Source organism: Macaca thibetana, chromosome X (genome assembly GCF_024542745.1).
Source record: "Macaca thibetana thibetana isolate TM-01 chromosome X, ASM2454274v1, whole genome shotgun sequence".
NCBI classification, from domain to species: domain Eukaryota; kingdom Metazoa; phylum Chordata; class Mammalia; order Primates; family Cercopithecidae; genus Macaca; species Macaca thibetana.
Window position 1 is genome coordinate 149,664,916 of NC_065598.1, and position 23,583 is coordinate 149,688,498.

Sequence of the window (23,583 nt, forward strand, 5' to 3'; positions counted from 1 at the left end):
TTCATTTGTTCAGTCATTCAAACACATATTTATTGAGCACTACTGATTGTAGGCACTGATGATAGAGAGGAAGATACAGCCTGTGCTTTCAAGGTGCTTACACTCTAGCTGGAATAGTCAGAGAACCTGATAATTATAATAAAGAGTAAAGAGTGATATAATAAAGATGAGAGTAGGGTGTTATAGGGAGCAGAGAGAAGAAATTTCATTTTGCTTGAAGGGAAAAAGATATGAGATCAAAGAAGATAAATATTAAATAAATAAAGTAGAAAATACTGATATAGTATGATAAGGAGTAAGCTCAAGATGCTGTGGAAATATAAGCAGGCATCTAATCCAGACTAGAGGTCATTCTGGGAGAAGGAGTTAAGGAAGGGGATAACCGAAGTAAGTCAGACTTAAAGAAAAAGGAGAAGCTTGCTTAGTGTAAAGAGGGAGACAGATTTTTCTAGGCAGAGGGAACTGCATAAGCAGAGGTCTCATGTAAGAAAAAGCATTACATGTTTGGGTGACATGGAAGATAAGGCAGGAAATGGAACACAACAAGGCTGGAAACGTCACCAGGGAATAAATAATGCATTTTGCACTTTACCTTGAAATTGAATTATTTTATTTGTTTTGTTGTTTTGTTTTGTTTTGTTTTTTGAGATAGGGTCTGGCTTTATCACCCAGGCTGGAGTGCAGTAGTGCAATCACAGTTCACTGCAACCTTCACCTCCTGGGCTCAAGTGATCCTCCCACCTCAGCCTCCCAAGTAGCTGGAGTACAGGTACCTGCCACCATGACCAGCTGATTTTTAAATTTTTTTGTAGAGATGTGGTTTCACCCTGTTGCCCAGGCTGGTCTCAAACTCCTGGGCTCAAGCAATCCACCCACCTCAGCCTCCCAAAGTGCTGGGATTACAGACATGAGCCACCACACTTGGCAAACTGAAGTATTTTAGAGGCTGGAGTGACAAGATCAGATACTCACTTCAGTAAACTTCCTTTGGGAGTTACGAGACAGATCATAAGGGTCTCAATTAAGAAGATGGCAATGTAAATTGATAAGGGGGTAAGAAGAAGATTATGTTATTGTTATTGATTACATAATGATTACATTAGGAGGAGGTGGAGGCGGAGGTACTAACACTATCGAGGGCCTACTCTATGCCACACATTGCTCTAGGTTACTTAAGTGAAAACACTCAGCGCTCACAACAATCTTATGAAAGACGTACTATTATTTCAATTTAGGAAACCGAGACACAGAGAGGTTAAATAACTTGCCAAACGTTGCGCACTTAATAATAGATGAAGATAAGAGAAAGCATTTAGAAAGTAGAGCCCAAAGTATTTGTTGATGGTCTTAATGAGGCGGATGAGGTCAATCCATTATCCAACTCCTCTATCTTCTTACCTCATAGCTGCCAATGGAACTGAGGTTACATTTTGTTTTCTTGGAATTCATTTTTAACCCCATCTCCTTCATTCCTGAACAGTAATGTAATTTATGACCTTTCTATAATCACCTCCTCTTAATAGTAGCAGAAGATTTCTTTCAGGAATCCAAAATTCAGATTAAGACTCACTAACCTTCATCAAATACAGCAAAAAGTAGTACAAATTTGTGCAAGGTCTGTGTCTTTTCCTTGGCCAGACTCCCTGGAAAAGAAGTGAGAACATTTATCTTCTATTTTAAAATCTCATGTAGGAAATTGTCACTAGCAGGAGACATTTCTTCATCAGTTACTTGAGAGTAAGAACAAATGTAGTCTTCTGTCTCTTGTTAACTTTGCTTTGTTGTTAGGTCTCCTACACCAGTATTTCTAAAACTATCTGGAACAAAGAGTTTTTTTATTTCAACTTTGATGAAGACCACTACTTGCGTAAAATATGATAAAAATGAATTACTAAAGAAAAAAATTTAAAACATTTACAAAATACAAGCCCTCATACACACACATCACAGAGAAAAAGAAAAATTACAGCAACAGTACACATTGCTTCTGAAAAAAGGTGTGTATAAGCAATTAATATACATAATTTCTGTTACTCTTATAACTTTTTATATTTCTGCAATTGTAAATTAAAAGTTTTGAGTAAAATAATAATTGTCCATATTAAACATCTATACTCATATTTTTTTCAATAGCCCACAGTGCTTTTAATTATACTCACATTTTAAATGAATACCGTGTATATCAATAGCTAAAGTTTTTAATGGAACAAACTAGCTTGTTTCATGCTTTAACTGTTGAGCTTGTTGGCTATCTTTCTTAGCCTTATATATTTTTTAAATTTGGGAACTTTTGTTTGCAGGCTTATTTTGAGTAGAAAGATTTTTGTTTATGACATTTTGCCTTTCTTTCTCTCTCTTGCACCCTTAATGCTTAGAAATAAAAATTAGCTTGAACTAAGAAGGTAACAGTATGTGTGCTGCTACTCATCAGGCTGGGTAAAAGACATAGGTAAAGCTAACTACAGAGTTAACAACACCATTTCTCCCAAGGACACATTGCCACTGTACAAACTCACTGAATACCAACTATTTGCTTTGATTATCTCTTGATTTCTTACTCAATTGAATTGTTTGTTCTTGGAATTCACAGCCTACCAGAAATGTCTGAACTAATAGCAATAAGAATGAAACATCTCATTCTTTCCTAGGTCATCTAAATTACTTTGACATGAAGCAGCAGCTCAATTTAAAGCTCAAGCTTCAGGTAAGGGATGCCTTGACTTAACATTTCATGTCTATGTTAACTTTTTACTTAACCAGGACACTTCACAGTCTAGACCTCATGGTTATTTCTTTACACACAACTCTACTGTGCTTCATCTAAATATTACCTAACCTCCACCCTTCCCCCAAATTCTTTACTAACTCTATATAGTATTTTCCTTTGTTTAGGGAGGTGTCCACAGTCTCTTGTTGCCATGAGCCAATAAATCTGACTTTGTTGAACTATAGTGATCTTTGCTGTCCCTTGTGATCATTGGTTGATTAAACAAAGGATGTGTTCACTATTCTCTATCTAGCAAATCACACCCTAGAATGGAATTTTGGAGATACTGGCTAATGGAAATCTTGGGGATATTTCAGATTCCCCCACTGAACCGAGAAAACTTAGTTCCTATTCTAGGACTGGGTTTGCCAGTTATGTCATTGGCAAATATTTTCTCCCACTCTATAGTTTGTTGTTTCCTTTCTTCTGCTTGATTTGGGTTTGCTTTGCTCTTCTTTTTCTAGTGTCCTGGGGTGGAAATTTAGATTATCGAGTTGATATTTTTCTAATACAAGTGTTTAATTCTATAAAATTCCCTCTAAGCCCTGCTTCAGATATAAACCAAACATTTATTATTATTATGTGGTCTGTGGTTTCAGTGTCAGATCAGTTTTAAACCCTTTGCTGTGCCATTGACTCCAACACAGTGGCCAGTCTGGTACGTGAGGGGAAATCTCAGTTTCACAGTCTTCAGCATGCTAATTAGGATTCCATCCAGATATGTGTAGGTTGGGGGTAAATCCAGGAGTTAATGCACAACTTTATGGGTTTACTTTCCTGGGATCTTTTCTCTCTGTCATCTATAAACTTTCCAGTTCTGTGAGCTCCTTTTTTTGGTTTTCTAACCAGAAGCTTCCAACTTCCACAACTACATCATAGCTAAGGTCAAGCAACGGAAGGGGAAAGACAGAGAGAAAAGTAATGTGCTTTTGCCCCAGGGTCTTAGATCTGTAGCTGTACTGAATGAAGGATAATGTTCCCCTCCCTAAGTTTTTACTCGTGCAGGCTTCTGTTGCCAGCCACTGTCACTGGCACAGGCAACCTTGGACTGAAGCTTGAGAGAATGGTGGAAAAGAGGACAAAAACCCTAGGGGATTTCCCCTTCCATGCTCTTTGTGCATTTAGAGTTACCTTTCCCACTCCTTGAAACCCTAGAGGGTTTCTCCTGGAGCTCTCTTTGCAACATAGTACTCACTTCCAAGTCTCCAGTTATGTTTTAATTCAGGTTAAGGAATACTAGAGTGGGGAAAAACGTATACTCCCCCACAAGTTTGGTAACACTTTGAATTTTAGTGCCTTTTCTCTATTTACTTGTTCTATTTGCCTTTTAGAAATTTTTAAATATCTGGGCTTTGCATTTTGTCAAGGTTTTATAGATAAGTTCAATGGGAAATAAAGGGTGGAGTGTGTTTATCCATTTTACCCGGAGCTAGAACCTCTGTTGACTCTTTAATTCAACTCTGTGTCAAAGAATTATTTGGGTTTTTAACTTATTTCTTTATATGTCATATGTAAACACTAATGTTTTGATTATGTCCTTGTTCAATTAGCCTTTACATCTCATAAATAACACACTGTGGTTTTGGCACTTTCTCATTAATTATGACTATGAAACTGAACTTAGTATATGAAAAATCATACTTTCATCTGAAACTATTATAAACTACAAACCTTTCTCATGTTCTCCACTCCCCACTCCCATCTTTTTTTTGAATCACATTCATCACCATTCAGAAAGACTATGGTGATTCCTGTTAATAAATTCTTTGCCTATTCCCCATCAAAAGGTGGAGTCCCCCTCTATAGACTGGTCTTAGTGATGCATTCTAACTAATAGAATGTATGTTATGTGAGTGATTTCCAAGGTTACATTAGAAAACATGAAACAGTTTCTAATGGGCTCTCTCAGGACCATATAAGAAGTCTGGCTACCCTGTAAGACCCATGTGAGAGAGACCATGTGGACAGTACCATCAAGCCAAGGTTAAAGACATGTGAATAAAGTCAACTCTGGGATGATTTCAGCTCTGGCCACTGTTTGACTATAGCCCTCATGAGACACACTTAGATAGACCAAGTCAAAACACTCCCAAATTCCATGAGACCCACAGAAACCATGAGCAATAATAAGTGATTGTTGTTGTTTTAAGCCACTAAATTGTGGAGTTATGCAGTAAAAGATAACTGGAATAAGAAAAAGGTACAGTGAAGCTGATTTCACCATAAAAAAATAGGGTGAAAAACAAATTATGCAAAATTTACTTCCCTAATTTAATTTATGCTAAGGTATAAATTAAAAACAGGTTTGATTAGAATTATTTTAGAATATATTAATTCAATCCAAATTAATTAATTTTCAATAACATATATAAATAAATGCTGACTTTTCTTAGATTTTTATATACTTTTGGTCTGCAAATGACAAACTAACCACCTGAACCAGTCTATATGTGTTCACCTTCATGAAGCTTTCAAGGAACATAGCTCAATGTTTGCAAAAGGCAGAGGACGGTAGAAATCACTACTGATAAAGCCCACAGATTTGAAGAGGGAAACAGCAATGCTTTGAGGAGAGAGATTTAAGTCTGGAACTCAGCTGCTCCTGATCCCAGCTTAGAATTTATTGTGGTTATATAGGATGCATATCTGCTTCTCTCAGAAACTGGATTATTCTCCTTTCTATGAGCATGATGCTAGAGTAAAGAAGCCTCTTTCAGGTTAAGGAACACAAATGCTAACTGTTATGGATAGATTCAGTTGTTTGTACTTCTCTGCTTATTTCATCTCAATCATACACTTTCATACACTTACCTTCTCTACATACTAGTAGGGCTCCAATGAGGCCCGAATTCAAGTCTTTTACCAGGTCCACATGAGAAAGATACGAGTAGGTAAGGCACAGCGGGTCAGAGGCCATTGGACCATTCTCTTTCAGGACCTGCCAGACATATGTATGGCTTCCACCAGGAAAGACTTTATCATCTTCTTTCTCCCTTTGACTGGTCTGATCATCATATTCAGCTCCTATAGCAGGAAGAAATAAAATTGTCCTTTCTATACCCATTGTCCACTTAAAGAAACATGTCAAGTTTACTGTCACCAATAGGTTCTACATAAGAAACAGACTTTTTGCATCTTTGTTGTTGTTGTTGTTTTGAGACGGAGTCTCACTCTGTTGCCCAGGATGGAGTGCTGTGGCACGATCTCGGCTCACAGCAACCTCCGCCTCCCAGATTCAAGTGATTCTCCTGCCTCAGACTCCTGAGTAGCTAGGATTACAGGCACACACTACCATGCCTGGTTAATTTTGTATTTTTAGTAGAGACAGAATTTCATCATATTGGTCAGGCTGGTCTTGAACTCCTGACCTTGTGATCCACCCACTTCAGCCTCCCAAAGTGCTGGGATTACAGGTGTGAGCCGCCACCTCTGGCCTACTTTCTGCATCTTAATTTGAAAAACTAACAAGTAGCAGCCACAAATGGGGAGAAGCCTCATATATTCCAGAGGATCTTGAGATCACTAACCGTAGTATGAGTAGTAAAAACTAGGTTCTGGTTGAGATCTCCACATTCTGTTAAATAATAAAATTGCTTCCATTATCGCATCTTTTTGCCTAATTCAATTCAACAACAAATACACTTTGTCACAGACTCTTTGGTAGGCACTAGTGAGGGTCAGGAAAGGGTAAGAAAGAGAGATTTAAGAAAATTTCTTAAACTTTGTTCTTTCCTAGTGGTACAACACTATGTTTGGTGGGGGACATAGACATATAAAGATATAATTATAATACCATGTGGAAATATTCACCTATTTATTCACAAATATTTATTGAGTTCTTATTCTTTACCAGACTCAGTTACAAGCTGAAAATATAAAGATCGAGATAGAAGTCTCTGCTTATGGAGCGAGCAACCCAGTGGATAAAAAAAGCAGTAAACAACTTCCTACTCTTCAGTAATGCTTGATGGAGGTGGAATTTGAGATGAATCTTAAAAGATAGATATATTTGCGTTATTTTTCATGTGTTTAATATAAAGAATTTAATGTTTTTGTGAGTGGATATTAGAAAATTATTCTTGGAATTGCATTGCTACTTTCACTTTTTTCTTTCAACACACTTTTTATGATGATGCATTTTAATGTACATTACAAATTTCATGACAGTCCACTCCTATATACTTTAGAAGTCATCTTTAAAAAAAATTTTCCCACATACACAAAATGACACTAGCACACCCGATCCAGTTAATATCACCTAATATCAATGCAATATTCAAAATTTTTTTTTTTTTTTTACTCAGAGGTTTCCAACACATTTTATTTTGCAGACCACTGGTTTGTAGCTTTTGAGGACCAACATCTGTATATCAATTCCTATAAAATGTCCAACCAATTTCAGTTCCATAGCAGGCTCTTCCAAACTGCACACTATGCTTATGGGTGGAGGTCCAGTTACACATGCATAAAGGCTGCCCTGCCCGCTGGTTCCCAGAGGAGGTCGCGTCGGAGTTAAAGCCCCTTCCAGGAGCTTGATCTTCCCAGGGGTCATTTCCTTTGGCAAGAAGTCAGTTTACACGTGCGGCTTTGATGCCTGTGAGCTAGAAGCACCAGAAACATGCAGGATGTGCTGCTTTTTCTCTCATGAAGGTGGGCACTCGAGGATCCAGTGCCCTCGTGCTTAGTGACAGGAATCCCTCCTCTTTGCTCAGTAGGTTAAAATATAAGGAAGCCTCCACTTTACGAAACACAGATAACACCTTTTTAGGTTGCCTATTTATTCTAGAACTACAAAATTTAATTCAAGAAAATATAGGTCCCATGAAAGACTTAAAAGTTTTATAAAACTAAAATCTAGTTTTTCCCGATAAATTGTACTTCAGGCAAAACCCTCCCAATGCTTCTAAAATAATACTAAAAGGGGCATCTGATTATACAAGAGCAATTTAAAAAATTAAATATTTATTTGAATAACAAGTTTTAAGTTTGAGCTGCAACGTTGGCAGTGCAGGTTTTTAACACAGATCACGAAAAGGGTGCACAAAAAAGTACTGGTGCAAAGGACAAAATAATGCTAAGAATTAGGCTAAACAGCTGCTGATTTTAAGAAAACAAAAGGCCTGAAATCACTATACAAAATATAAAATGTATTAAACACTACCATCCACAGAACAGTCTTTATTATTGATTATATTTAAAAATTATTTGCGTAATTATATATTGAATTATAAATGAGTATTATACATCAACCTCCATTCGGAAGGCAATTCCTTGTAGCACTATAGAACATCTAATTACATTGCAAAAAGTATCCTTTTTTGCTATTGATAAAACAGTTAATATTACTGTAAATATCAGGAAGGCTACAAAAAAAGAAGTAAGATTTCTTTTTTGTCTTCAAAGGGTTTTCCATGCAGTGAAGCACTTGCCATGTTGAACTGAATGCACTACTGGAGAATGTTCTGGGTTCAAGATGCTCTTGAGAGACAAGACTAGGCTTTTCAAATCAAACACTCAAAGGAATCATGCAACCCTCCTATGACTGGGATATGACTGGGATACCATCATGTGCCACTTACCAGTGCTGGCTCTCCAGAAAACCATTCAAGACGCTTAAAAAAAAAAAATCAGACTTATATGATAAATATACATAAAATGAAGACACCAACTGCTATTTGACATGACTACTGGTAATGTCTGTGCTATGTGAAAGCACCTTTAAAAAGAGCCTATGCGGCAAGAGATAAGTGTCTAAAGATTCAAAATGAATCAACAGTATTGGATAACAATATAATTCTCAACTCAGAGGCTGCCTCAAGATTAGGTGCATCTTCAGTTAATGTAACAGGAAAAAAGGCAATGGATTTTATTTTATTAATTGTATCCACTTACAAACAGACCTAAGGTCACCCCGATGTGTAGACACAATGAGATTTTTGTTGTTTATAGTCTTTAATTGAAGTGGTAAGGGAAACAGATCTATTTAAAATCAAAACCAAACAACTATTTCTGTCTAGATTAAGAGGTGGCCCCAGGTGTGGGATTCACCTTTTGAGTGGCCACTTGTGGTGCGACCTCGATGATCCGGGGTTTGTCTATCATTCTTGTTGTGCGGTTGTCCTTGTCTACAATCCCAATAATCCATGCTTGGTGGCCTTCACCATATTTGGGGGACTTTATCTCTGCATAGAACCGAGCTGCTTGCTCACGTGGTAAACAGATCAGAAGGCCGCCTGAGGTCGCTGGGCAGGTCCCGTGCATGAGGCCGAACATGTTTCCACAGGCTTTGCTCACCGCAGCCATCTTGGCCAGCACCGGGAGGCTGTGAATTACAAACGACACCTCGTTCCTCTGCTGCTTGACCAGGTTCTGCACATGGCCCCAAATCCCGAAGCCCGTGATGTCAGTGGCCGGGTGGGCACTGAACGTGTGCATAAGTCCTGCAGCTGTCTTGTTGAGCCTCGCCATGTTCATCATTGCCTCCTGGTAGGCCAGCTCTACATCTTCTTGGGTGATCACTAGTTTAATCTCATTCCATTTCTCAGGAATATCCAGCCACTGGTGCACAGCCACTGCCACCTGTGTCCCCAGGGGTTTTGTCAACACCAACACGTCCCCTGGCACTGCATTGTCTGGCATGATAAATTCATTGGGCTGACAGACAGTGGTAGCAACTCCTCCCAGGACAATCCAGGGGTTTAGTACTGTTTGGCCACCTGTTACAGACGTTTCTGTTTCCTCAGCTGCGTCTTTAAAACCTTCGATAATCAGAGGCATCACTTTATCCCTTTCCCTGTCGGTCATTTTATTACCGACTCCAAGGAGCATCAGCATATTGTCACATTCCGTGACCCCCGTTGTGTAGAGGTCACTGAGGACATTGGCACATGCTATCCTGCCCATCATGTAAGGGTCGTCTACGATCGGGTAAATGTAATCTGTGGTTTGAACCAAGGAAAGCCCACCGTGCCTCAAAGGAATTACACAAGTATCCATTCCAATGCCAAGCCTTGGCATAACGGCTCCCAGAAACTGCTCATCTTCTTGGAAGTGGTTCTCTTGTAAAGATTCCAGCAATTTTTGCAGGACATCTTGGGGCACTTTGCAGCCTGTGCCCTTCAGTTCAGTGAATCTGGTTAGCCGGAAGCTTTTGTCCAATTCGTAACTTTTCGGGTTAAACGACTCCCGCATAGACATGGTTCTTGGGCCCCGCTCTCCTCACAGCTCAGCCCCTCCCCTACCTCTGCGGGTTGGCTGGGTTCTTTATGGATCCACCGGCTCGCTTTGCGCCCTCCGCCGCCTCCCGAAAACGGGCCGCGGGCCGCTCCCACAATGCACCGGGCGCGGCCGGGCTCCCTTAAGCGTCGCCGGAATAAAAATGCCGCGCCCCGCGGCTGCGGCGCAGGCCCGCGCCTGAGCGCCCCAGGGGCTCGCCTGACTCGGCGCGGCCCTGCGGGAGCCGGGCCGCCGCGCTCCCGCCGGCTGGGCGCGCCTCAAATTTTCTTAATTGCTTCAAAGGCATCCTTTGTAGCTAGTTGGTCCAAATCAGAATTCAACCTAAGACTGCACATTGCATCTGGTTGTTTAGGCCCACACTCTCTTTTAGTACGGAGTAGTCCCTTTTTTCCTGACACTCATTTAGTGAAAGAAAGTTGGCTTGCAGTCCTGTAGAATATCTCATGCTATTGAATATACCTAAGTTCCGATTAGATTCAAGTTAAGTAAGTTTTTTGGCTAAAATACATCAAAGATGATGCTGAGTCCTTCATATTGTGCCATATCGGGGCAGATAATATCTGGCCATCCCATCCTTAGTGACACTAAATTTGACCCGTGGATTAGCCTGATACCTCCATTCTAAAGTTAACATTTCCAGTAGCAATCAAAAAGAAATCTCTGAGATATTATTTTGGCACCATACAAATGTCAAATTCCACATCAGCAATTCACCCAATGATTGTAACATCAGCTGGATGTGTTTGAAGTCAATCCTAGATAGGATGTCATTTCATTTATGAGTATTTCAATATATATCTCTATTATATAAGGGCTCCTTTTAATGCGATCATTATTTTTTCAATGATCAATTACTTTGAACTTTGACAATGAGAACCCTTTCCTGCCAGCCCCATGGAGGGTTACAGACTGTATGTAAAATGTTTAATTTTGTAAAATACATTAAGCAAAGATGACAAAATGTTAACATCTGGCAAAGTGAGGTGATGGGCACATGTTTGTTTGTTATATTATTTTCTGTATCTATCTTTGTTTGAAATATTTCATTAGGAAAAAAATACCCTTTGTCCTAAGGCTCAGACTGTGGTGGGGGCAGGGGCGGGAGCGCATGCTGGAGGTTCGATGAGAAGCTAAGAATGTGTGAAAGCTAAGAAGCTAAGAATGTGTGGATTAGGGGAAATGTAGCAGTAGAATGAAATGTAGCAGTAGAATGCTTCAATGCTGAAGGCCCACCTGAGGTGAGACATCATTCAGTGTGATTGCATGATTTTATTTCAGCTATGTCCATCTGTTTGGTTGTTGGTAGAATAGGTGGAGAACAGATGTAACCAAGGTAAGTGACCCAGCTCAGAAAGATTTGAGTCTCTTCCTCTCCAGGAATGGGTTGAACCTAGTTTTCCTTGGACAGAAGAACTTGGCCATATCTGAGATGAGCCACTGCATCAGGAGCAGTAACTTCAACATATGCTAAACATTTCACTGGAAATGTACAGATGAGTGCTGTTCAATAGAAATATAATGCAAACCACATATGTAATTTTAAATTTTCTGGTAGTCACATCAAGAAAAGTAAAAAGAAATAGGTGAAATTATTTTAATAATGTATTTCATTTAACCTAGTATATCCAAATATAAGCATTTCAACTCGTATTTATAAACAGTGAATGAGATATTTTTCATCTTTTTTGTACTTAGCCTTTGAAATCTGGTGTGTATTTTACAGTATGTCTCAAGTAGGACTCACCACATTTCAAGTGCCTGATAGCTCGTGGCTACCATTTGAAGTGTGCAGTATAGACTCTATGGCTGGTGTCTCCTCATTGGATAAGATGTGGCCATTTGGGGGTCCTGAAAGGTGTTACCTTTTCTGATGGGTTTAACTTGAGCTAGACTTTAAAATATTATTTCCCCATAATTATGATTTTAAAAGCTCTTATCTCTCTCCCTGATGTCAGCAGAAAAGAGAAAGATAAAATTGCATTGGCCACTCTTTCCTCCACCAATTTTTGGAAAATTTCACCAATGTTGAACCACGATTATATGTAACTCTTTTTTTTTTTTTCTTTATTGTGATACTTTCTTTTATTTATTTATTTATTTATTATTATTATACTTTAAGTTGTAGGGTACATGTGCATAACGTGCAGGTTTGTTACATATGTATACTTGTGCCATATTGGTGTGCTGCACCCATCAACTTGTCATTTACATCAGGTATAACTCCCAATGCAATCCCTCCCCTCCCCCCCCCCTCCCCCCTCCCCATGACAGGCCCCTGTGTGTGATGTTCCCCTTCCTGAGTCCAAGTGATCTCATTGTTCAGTTCCCACCTATGAGTGAGAACATGCGGTGTTTGGTTTTCTGTTCTTGTGATAGATTGCTAAGAATGATGGTTTCCAGCTGCATCCATGTCCCTACAAAGGACACAAACTCATCCTTTTTGATGGCTGCATAGTATTCCATGGTGTATATGTGCCACATTTTCTTAATCCAATCTGTCACTGATGGACATTTGGGTTGATTCCAAGTCTTTGCTATTGTGAATAGTGCTGCAATAAACATACGAGTGCATGTGTCTTTATAGCAGCATAATTTATAATCCTTTGGGTATATACCCAGTAATGGGATGGCTGGGTCATATGGTACATCTAGTTCTAGATCCTTGAGGAATCGCCATACTGTTTTCCATAATGGTTGAACTAGTTTACAATCCCACCAACAGTGTAAAAGTGTTCCTATTTCTCCATAACTCTTTAAGATATAGCCAAGTCCAGACCCTCCAGATTTGCCATGGCTTCCTGTCTCTGATTATACACCTACATGTTTAGGGTAGGATCAGTAGTATAGAAGGAGCAGATAAAGGTAGGTTGTCCTGCCTTTGCACCATGCCTGCAACTATGAAAAGGACAAGACCAACACCCCCTTAAGACTCCTATAAGATCCATGGCCCACAAGATATGAAGTAGTAGAATCTTGGTTTTATTATATATTTGGGCTCCATCCACTAAGTATAGGATTACCTGGTAATAGTAGGTCCTTTTTCTCACAAATTTCAAAATGCTGGCGGAAGTACTCTCATTGGCCTAGTTTGGGTAAGGTGCCCATCTCTGGACCGATCAACTGTGGCCAAGGAGGTGGGATACCAGTGTCAACTGCTCACCCCTAGATTAATTGCTATGGTCAGGGAGGCATGGGCTTTAAGAAAATGGCAGGTTCTGTTTGAAGTACATTCAGAAAAGCAATTCTGAGGGGGTACACAGGTGAGAAATGTTTAATTTTAGGAAGAAAAAGTGACTGGTGCCCACTGCACCCTCATTCTTGCATTGAGTATCCACTATAGGGTAGGCAGTATGTTATATGCTAAGGACACAGCAATAAATAAGACGAATTTCCCTATCTTGAGATATTTATGATCTAGTAAATGTTAAGAAACACACATAATGTTCAGTTAGGACCTTAAAAGAGTTGAAAGAATTTGGTTCCAAGTCTTTGCTATTGTGAATAGTGCCGCAATAAACATACGTGTGCATGTGTTTTTATAGCAGCATGATTTATAATCCTTTGGGTATATACCCAGTAATGGGATGGCTGGGTCAAATGGTATTTCTAGTTTTAGATCCTTGAGGAATCGCCACACTGTCTTCCACAATGGTTGAACTAGTTTACAGTCCTACCAACAGTGTAAAAGCGTTCCTATTTCTCCACATCCTCTCCAGCACCTGTTGTTTCCTGATTTTTTTAATGATCGCCATTCTAACTGGTGTGAGATGGTATCTCATTGTGGTTTTGATTTGCATTTCTCTGATGACCAGTGATGATGAGCATTTTTTCATGTGTCTGTTGGCTGCATAAATGTCTTCTTTTGAGAAGTGTCTGTTCATTTCCTTTGCCCACTTTTTGCACTCTAGCTTGCCCACATCAATCTCCAGACCATGTTCATTTGTATCAAAGAGGTCTGTGTGACCAGGTAAAGCAGAAAATTTGGAGATTTGGAAATTCAGGGAGATATTTTCATAGAGGTGGAAAATATAGTTGTCTGTCTCAAATCAAGATGCCCTACAAGCAAATTAACTTTAACTACCTCTCAAATAACTAACACTGCAACTCTATTGGGCTTCGTAAAACAATATGTCCTTGGTGTGGAGACTACTAGGTCTCTCAGTTTGTTACACATGTATACGTGTGTCATGTTGGTGTGCTACATCCATTAACTTGTCATTTACATTAGTTATATCTCCTAATGCTATCCCTCCCCCAACTCCACCACAGTCCCCGGTGCGTGATGTTCCCCTTCCTGTGTCCAAGTGTTCTCATTGTTCAATTCCCACCTATGAGTGAGAACATGGGGTGTTTGGTTTTCTGTTCTTGCGATAGTTTGCTGAGAATTATGGTTTTCAGCTCCTTCTATCAGAACCCTTTCTCAAGAGAGAGCTGAAGAACTCCATCATCCTGGCCATTGTCATTGGACTGGGTGAGACTGATGCTGCCTCTTGCTTTCTAACTCTTCCATACCACTCAACATCAAGAAATACTGGGATAGAGGCTTGCTTCCCACTCCTGGATCACAATCTGTAAGAATGAGATAAGCCTTGAGCTCCCAGTGGCTATCTTTGCCATCATATTAGAAAAGCCTGCCTTAGAATGAAAACAAAAAGGACAGCCCAGCTGAGATGGTGGGAGAAAAATGGTCACAATGCTGAAAGTATCACTTGAATCCTTGGATCCAGCCATACTTGACTGACTCCATGGAACTTTTCAGTTACATGAACCAAATTCAACATTATTTATATGAATGCTTGCACTGTAGCACAGTGGTTCCAAGTATAAGTTCTGGAGTTAGATGGAGTTAGGTTTGAATCCTGATTCCACCACTTATTAGCTGTACAACCTTCAACTCAATACATATTAGTCATTATTGTTGTTATTATTATTTTTCAGTAAGTTTGTATTTAAGAGAATGGATCCAACTCCAGGTGTGCCACCATTACAAAGCACACACATCTCACTGTTCTATTCCTAGAATGACAGGACAATAGGAGGGTATTTAACTCACCCTCAGAAGCTTTCCAGTAGGATACACCAACAGCATGAAGACTGACAGGATGGGAAGCCATGTTCTTAAGTGTAATGACCACTGTGTCATAAACCTCAGCCTGGATAGTAGGACCCAGCAGACCTGTAAGAATGAGATGTCCAGCAAAGGTCACTTGGGGATAGTACTCCAGAAAACCTGTTATCACAAAAGTTAAAGTCAAGGTCACAGTGGAGAAGCATGCCCCTGTAATTATTGATAAAAGGTAGTATTTGCTTGCCAACATCAGCCTAACCTTATGGTTGCTCTGAGGAAAGATTTCTGGCAATCATTCAATTCATTCATTCATTCATTCATTCATTCATTCATCTAGAGTTCCTACTATATTCTAGGAACTGTCTTATGCACTGGAGGTGCAGTAGCAAACAGGACAGATCATGGAGATCATATTCTCAAGATATTAATCATATAAAAAAATGAAAAAGAAAAATTCAAGTTGTTATAAATATTATAAAAGATAGTGGTCTGCTAGAAAATGATGAGGCAGGAGGTAGAGGATACTTTCAGTGTAGTAGTCAGGAAGGGCATCTCTGAGGAGGTGACATTTGAGTAGAGATCTGACTAATGAAAAAGAAGTAAGATTTTCAAAGATTTAGTGGAAGAGCATTGCAAGCAGATAAAACAAATGCAAAAGTCCAGAGGCAGAAATAAGCTTGGTCTAGTCGAGTAAAATGTGGCTGAAGCACAGTGAATCAGCAGGGGAGTAACAGAAAATATGGTCAAAAAGGAAACATAACATGTAGGACCTTGCAGGCCACAGGAATTTGGATGAATTTGGATTTTACAAGAAGTGAAATAAGAAGACTTGGAACTTGTTTTGGAGTAACAGTCAACAGGACTTGCTCATAAATATGATGCTGGAGATAGAAAAAAAGAGAGAGTAGTCAAAGAAAACTCCTATGATTTTGGCTTGTGCAACTGGGTTGTTAGTAAGGCCATGACAGAAAATCAAGAGGAAAATTAAGAGCTCCACTTTATGAATACACTAAATATAAAATGCCTATAAACAGTGTATTGAATGAACTGGATTTAGTGGGATAAAAACATAAAATAGCCTTATTTTTCTTAGACCACTGTTTTTAATTACATTATGTGAGGTCTCCCTTTTCCTGCACTTTGGCTGATCCCAGATCTTTTCCAGTAACCTTCAGATATTAACCAACAGTATCACTTTTAGGTTCTAACAAGTCCAGTCCAGTCTAATACCAAAGTTTTGATGTCTTCTGCAATTGCAAGTCCCCTTCCTTCTGCAGCTACGTTCTGACAGCCCCAGAAATTTGCAATATGTAAAATTAATTTTTTTGGCAGCTTCGCTGCTTTCCCATCTTCCGCCCCAACTCACCTTTCTGCCTCTGGACCCTCCATGGTAGGAGCAAGTGGGAAGGATGGCTGGACGGAGGGTGGGGGGAGGTAAAAAAAAAATAGGCACAACAACAAACTCTTTCTTGATAATGTGGCATTAGTACTCCCTAGTTGTGACACATACCAAAATTCTGCCTTTCTTTCTTAGGGAACTTATGAGTTCTTTGGAGACCTCTCCCTGCCAACATGGAGACACCCCACTGCACCTGATCTTAGCATGGGATATACCTTCTCCTGCTGGTCACTTGTATCTCTCCTCTCAGATTCTGCTTCTGGCAGTACAACCCACACAGGCTTTTTCTGTTGAGGTTATCTAACCCCGGCAGGAAGACCTCTCAGACAGAGTCTTTGTAAGACAAGTCCCATTCAGTGGCCTTCCTGGCCTTACACCTAACAGTGGTAGTGCAGTTAGCTCCCACTACAGCCCACTCCCCCTGCTATTCCATCAGAAGCCCTTTTGGCCTCTGACCTTGAAAATTTGTCCAGATAAAAACCAGGCAGTAGTCAGTGTCTCCCAAGTTCCATAGGTACCTTGTCCAGTCTTCTAAGTGGTTCTCCCGAGGTCTCCTTGATTATAACTTGACATGAGGGACAGGCCTCCCATCCCCCATGGGGTAAGCAACACATAAAACACCAAAGAGGCTCTCCAAAGAAATATTCAAATCTAAAGTTTTTCATAAGTTCCCAGCCTTTTTTTAAATACAAGGTTGGAGGTGAGTCAGGGGCTAAGGGTTGCAGAACCAATTGTGGACTGTTACCTGAACAAGTTCTAAATCGATAGGCTGATACCTCTCTTTAGAATAAGGGGATACTTCCCACCTGTAATTCTCAGCAACAATTCTAGGACAGAAAATATCCTATCATAACATGTTGTTACATATTTTATTTGACATCTAAGTAGAGGTAAGCAGTTGGCATAGACCAAGCAGAGGAAGATGGCCCAGTAAAAAGACAGAAAATGCAGTCAGTGTATTTCCCTATAGGTAGCAGTTAGGGAAACATTCTCTTTGGCAGCTGCACTTTTTAACTGCAACCTCAAGATTGGGGAATCTGTGATAGAAAATAAGATACCCAATTTCATAATTAGCATTCAACATTGTTTTTATTACCCATCCAAGGTGGCCTTGGCTTAGCGATGTTGAAAAGGTGATCCGTGAATTCTACAAACACAGTCTTTTTGTACATGACTGAGGTGTTGAATGGAAAAGATCTTGGCACTCTAGGAGGAAATCTGTGAAGAAAGGAAAAAGTCGTTCATTTTGGTGGACGCTTCAAAAAGCAGCTGGAAGTAATGCTTCCATACTACTCTTTTCTACTATTAACAAGGAGGTAAATTTGAAGTTGTATATAAATCCCTAACATCCATTAAACTGAAACACTGTTTTCACAAGTCAACTGACACATTAGGTGTCATGTGATAAGAATCATAAAATCAGTAACCATACACTGCATCAGCCAAAAATCCTTTGCCAAAGCAATAGCTACTGCATCCTTCAATTTAATCTCTAAAACAGGCTATAACTTTCATCTAAGTACTCTGTATTCAAATTTTGTCAGTATGTACCTAAAATTATACTTCCCTCCTTAGGGATACCAGGAATATCACAGAGAGAATTACCTTTCAGCAGACTATGTATATTGAAACCTACTAGTGCCAGGAGCTGTAATTCAGAATCAGTCCTACATTAATGCTCATTCTTGTCTCCACTCAGATACTCCCAATTACTCATTTATTCATGAACCAGCTACTGAATCAGAAATTATATAATTACTTATATAAATGTTCCCAAAATGTTATTATTTGCCTCCATTGTCAAAGCCGTTTTAAGTGAAAGCTGGTTCCCAACTTTTCCTCTCTCCCTGTGTGACAGTTTAGCATGTCGGGGGCCTCCTCAAGCCAAATAATCAAAAGGACCAATGTGAATCTTGGTGAATAAGGGACACTGGCCCCAAGTGAATTGGTAGAAATTACAAAGTGGTTGAAGGTGACTATCTCCACTCACTAGTTTCATGTGCTGATGAGTTTTGCACACCATGGAGCAGTTCTGCAGCTTTCTCTATGCCACAAAGAGCCTCTCTTCCTGACTTTTATGCTTCTGGACATCTGACTTTTATCTCCCATCGGATTTTACCAATTGGTATCATTTCAACAAGCCAAAGGCACAACACACGGGCATTTGGGTAATTAAGGGCTTAGTCGGAGAAAGCAAGGCTCCTGCCCTGGAAAAAAAGCTTTCATGTATAGATCTAAAATTGAGCATTCGCCCTCCACAGATGTACATTGATTCACTTATGAACCACATACTACATGCCACTGTGCCATAACAAAACACATCAGACATAAATATGGAAAAGGAGAGATTTTTAAAGACATACACTTAGATGTGAAGCAGTTGTTTTGAGTCTCGTGTCTTACTGACTCTCAGGGGCTTTTGAAAAGTGGTAGATGTGAAAGATGGAGAACAGCACAAATAAACGCTCGGTATGGTGGACTACTGAAGAAAGAACCCCAAATATCATCCAGCGAGACACTCCCTCCATTGTCATAAATGACGGCAATAATGATAAAGTGAGGGAAAGGAGAGGGAGTTTCTGATTGTAAGTATTCACATGCTTGGAATAAAAGCCATACCATGCCTCAGATCATCAGGATGTGAAATGAGTAAGAAGGGGTGTGGGCATTTATCACTCGTTTATTTCTTTCTCAGTCTTGTGGTGAAATAACAAAAGTCTCATTGTTCCTTTCAGGAGCAGCCACACTGGAGAATCATTCATTCTTGTAAGAAAGTTTGCTTTTCCTTTAGTCAGAATGCTGAGATAGAGAAGGAAAATACAATCTAAAAATGGTGAAAATAGCTAAATTGGTAAATCAGTGACCCATGGGGATTTCAGTTTCAATAATCGTGGTAAAATACACATAAAATTTACTATCTTAATCTTTTTTTTTTTTTTTTTTTGACAGGGTCTCACTTGGTCGCTCAGGCTGGAGTGCAGTGGCGAGATCCGCCTCCCAGGTTCGAGCGATCCTCCCGCCTCAGCCGCCAGAGTAGCTGGGACTACAGGCGTGCGCCACCATGCCTAGCTAATTTTTTTGTAGAGACAGGGTTTCACCATGTTGCCCAGGCTGGTGTCAAACTCCTGGGCTCAAGCAATTCACCCTCCTTGGCCTCCCAAAGTGCTGGGATTGTAGGCGTGAGGCACCACGCCCAGCCTAACCATGTTTAAATGTACAGTTCAGTAGTATTAAATATTCTGGCCAGGTGTGGTGGCACACACCTGTAATCCCAGTACTTTGGGAGGCCAGGGCAGAAGGATCACTTGAGCCCAGGAGTTCAACACCAGCCTGGGCAACATAGCAATACCTGGCCTCTACAAATAATAATAATTAGCCAGGCGTGGTGGTGTGCACCTGTGGTCTTAGCTACTTTGGCGCCTGTGGTGGGAGGATCACTTGAGCTCAGATGGTTGAGGCTGCAGTGAGCTATGATCGCAAAACTGTACTCCAGCCTGGGCAACAGAGTGAGATCCCATCTCAAAAAAGAAAACATGTGTAATATTCTCCCATTCACCTCCAGAATTAATTTTATGTTGCAAACTGAAACTGTATAAACATTAAATAATAACTCTCGCCTCCCCCAGTCTCTGGCATCTACCATTCTACTTTCTGTATGATTGTGACTACTCAAAGTACCCAATATAAGTGGAATCATACAGCATTTGTCTTTTTGTGACTGGCTTATTTCACTTAGCATAATATACTCAAGGTTCATCTATGTCGTAGCATGTGTCAGAATTTCCTTCTTTTGTAATGCTTTGTGTGTATCCATTCATCTGTCAATAGACACTTGCAGGACTTCTACATTTTAGCTATTGTGAATAATGCTGCTTATGAACATGGATATGATGGTTAATTTTATATGTCAACTTGACTGGGCTAAGACATGCTCAGATACATGGTAAAACAGTATTTCTAGGTATGTCTGTGACGATGTTTCCAGAAGAGAATAGCATTTGAATTTGTAAAGAAGATCACTCTCACCAATGTGGGTGGGCATTATCCATTCCACTGAGGGCCTGAATAGAACAAAAAGACAGAGGAAGGGCAAATTCACTTTCCCTGTTTGAACTGGGACATCTATCTTCTGCCCTTGGACATAAGCATTCTTGGTTCTGCCTTCTGACTTAAACCCTGTATTTTTACCACACACACACACAGACACACACACACACACATATATATACACACACACACCCACACACACACTCTTGGATCTGTTTCATTGAAGAACCCTAATACAATTGATGTATAAATATCTCTTTAAGACCCCGTTTCAGTTCTTTTGCATATATAGCCAGAAGTCGAGTTGCTGGATCATATGGTAATTCTGTTTAATTTTTTGAGAAACTGCCCTATTGTTTTCCACAGCAGCTGTACCATTTTTACATTCCCAACAGTGCACAAAGGTTCCAATTTCTCCACATCCTCACCAACACTCATTATTTTCTGTTTTAGTTTTGATAGTAGCCATCCTAATGGGTGTGAGGCGGTATCTCTTTGTAGTTTTAATTTATATTTCTCTAATGATTGGTGATGTTGAGCATCTTTTCATGTACTTATTGGCCATTTGTATATCTTCTTTGGAGGAATGCCTACTCAAGTCCTTTGCCCATTTTTAAATCAGGTTGTCTGCTTTCTTGTTGTTGAGTTTTAGGAGTTCTCCATATATTCTGGATAGTAATCTCTTATATGATTTGCAAAGATTTTCTCCATTCTATGGGTTGTCTTTTAACTCTGCTGATGGTGTCTTTTGATGAACAAATTTAAAATTTTTTCATGAAGTCCAATTTGTGTTTTTCTTTCATTGCCTATGCCTTTGGTGTCATATCCAAACAGTCATTGCCAAATCCAATGTCACAAAGTTTTGCCCTATGTTTTCTCCTGACAGTTTTATAATTTTAGGTCTTACATTTAGGTAATGGATCCATTTTGAGTTAATTTTTATATGGTGTTAGATAAGGGTTCAACTTCATTCTTTTTCATGTAGATAACCAGTTTTCCCAGCACTGTTTGTTGAAGACTATTGTTTTCCTATTGAATGGTCTTGGCACCCTTGTAGAAGATCATTTGGCCATATACAAAAGGGCTTATTTCTGGACTCCTTATTCTATTCCATTGGTCTATATGTCTATCTTTATGCCAGTACCACACTGTTTTGATTACTGTAGCTTTGTAGTAAGTTTTGAAATCAAGAAATATAAGTCCTTTAACTTTGTTCTTTTTAGAGTTATTTTGGCTATTCAGTGTCCTTTGAGATTTTTTTCTTTTGTTTTTTTTTTTTTTTTTTGAGACAGAGTCTTGCTCTGTCACCCAGGTTGGAGTGCAATGGCATGATCTCGGCTCACTGCAAGCTCCACCTCCTGGGTTCATGCCCTTCTCCTGCCTCAGCCTCCTCCCACCACCACACCCGGCTAATGTTTTGTGTTTTTAGTAGAGACAGGGTTTCACTGTGTTAGCCAGGATGGTTTCGATCTCCTGACCTCGTGATCCACCCGCCTTGGCCTCCGAAAGTGCTAGGATTATAGGCATGAACCACCATGCCCGGCCCCTTGAGATTCTATATGAATTTTTGCGTGAGTTTTTCTATTTCTGCAAGAAATGTCACAGGAATTTTGATAGAGATTGCATTAAATCTATAAATTGACATCTTAACAATATTGACACCTTAACAATATTGTCTTCCAATCCATTAACATAGGATGTCTTTCAATTCATTTATGTTTCCTTTAATTTCCTTCAGGAATATTTTGTTGTTTTCATTGCACAAGTGTTTCACCTCCTTGGTTAGGTTAATTCCTAAGTATTTTATTCTTTTATATGCTATTGTAGGTGGAATTATTTCCTTAATTTCCTTTGAAGTGTTCATTTTTGGTGCATATAAATGCAACTGATGTTTTAAATTTTTATTTACTTTTTTTAGGATAGAGGGTCATGGTCTGTCACTGGAGTGCAGTGGCACAATCATAGCTTTACTGCAGCCTTGAACTCTTGAGCTCAAGTGATCCTCCCACCTTAGCCTCCCAAGTAACTGGGACTACAGACTTGCACCACCACCTCTGGCTAATCTTTTTTTAAATTTTTTGAGACAGGGTCTTGCTATGTTGCCCAGGCTGATCTCCAACTCTTGGCCTCAAACAAACTTCCTGCCTTGACCTCCCAAAGTGCAGGATTACAGGTGTGAGCCACCATGCCCAGCCACAATTTATTTTTTTGTGTTGACTTTGTATCCTGCTACTCTGTTGAATTGATTGACTAGTTCTAACAGTGGTATGTGTGTATGTGTGTGTTTCTGTCTGTATGTGTGATTGTTAGGGTTTTCTACAAAAATGATTACATCATCTGTGAACAGAGATAATTTTGCTTCTTCCTTTCCAGTTTGGATGTATTTTATTTCTTTTTCTTCCCTAATTGCTCTGACTAGGACTTCCAGCACTATGTTGAGTAGAAGTGGTGAAAGGGGTCATCCTTGTCTTGTTCCTGATCTTAGAGGAAAAGCTTTCAGTTTTTCACCATTGAGTATGGTGTTCGCTGTGGGTTTTTCACATATGGTTCGTACTATGTTGATATAGTTTCCTTTTATTCCTAGTTTGTTGAGTGTTATCATCATGAAAGGGTATTGAATTTTGTCAAAAGATTTTTCTGCATCAATTGAGATAATCACATTTTGTCCTTCGTTCTGTTAATGTGGTAGATCACATTGACTGATTTTTGTATATTAAAACATCCTTGCATTCCAGGAGTAAATCCCATGTAGTCATGCTGCATAATCCTTTTAATATGCTCCTGGACTTGATTTGCTAGTATTTTGTTGAGGATTTTTGCATGATAAGAGATACCGGCCTGTAGTTTTTGTTTGTTTGTTTTGTTTTTGTTTTTGTTTTCTCATAATGTCTCTGTCTGGCTTTGGGATCAGGGTAGTGCTGACCTCATAGAACGAGTTGAGAGATGTTCCCTCTTACATTTTTTGGAAAAGTTTGAGAACGATTGGTGTGAGTAATTTTTAATTTTGAAAAGGCAACATACTTAAAAAGTAGACAATCAGACTTCTGGTTTCCAGTCTGGCATGTA

The 23,583-nt window shown here is 39.5% G+C and overlaps 3 protein-coding genes across 6 annotated transcripts in view; 1 reads left to right on the plus strand and 2 right to left on the minus strand.

Moving 5' to 3' along the window:
- Positions 1 to 23,583, minus strand: part of F8 (coagulation factor VIII) — a 198,989-nt gene that overhangs the window by 150,076 nt on the left and 25,330 nt on the right. For all 4 annotated transcript variants that reach the window (XR_007722453.1, XM_050775409.1, XM_050775408.1 and 1 more), the window contains 4 exons: positions 17,567 to 17,688; positions 15,057 to 15,179; positions 5,579 to 5,791; positions 1,575 to 1,643 (listed from right to left, as the gene is read on the minus strand). Coding sequence is in view for 3 of the 4 variants with exons in the window: in XM_050775409.1 (XP_050631366.1) it covers positions 1,575 to 1,643; positions 5,579 to 5,791; positions 15,057 to 15,179; positions 17,567 to 17,688 (527 nt within the window). In the remaining variant the exon portion in view is untranslated. The remainder of the gene's footprint in view (positions 1 to 1,574; positions 1,644 to 5,578; positions 5,792 to 15,056; positions 15,180 to 17,566; positions 17,689 to 23,583) is intronic.
- Positions 1 to 23,583, plus strand: part of FUNDC2 (FUN14 domain containing 2) — a 192,099-nt gene that overhangs the window by 114,652 nt on the left and 53,864 nt on the right. The window lies entirely within an intron of this gene.
- On the minus strand, positions 7,073 to 10,090 carry LOC126945480 (selenide, water dikinase 1-like). Its single transcript, XM_050775481.1, has one exon. The coding sequence runs from the start codon at positions 9,962 to 9,964 to the stop codon at positions 8,786 to 8,788; it is 1,179 nt and encodes a 392-aa protein (XP_050631438.1). The 5' UTR covers positions 9,965 to 10,090; the 3' UTR covers positions 7,073 to 8,785.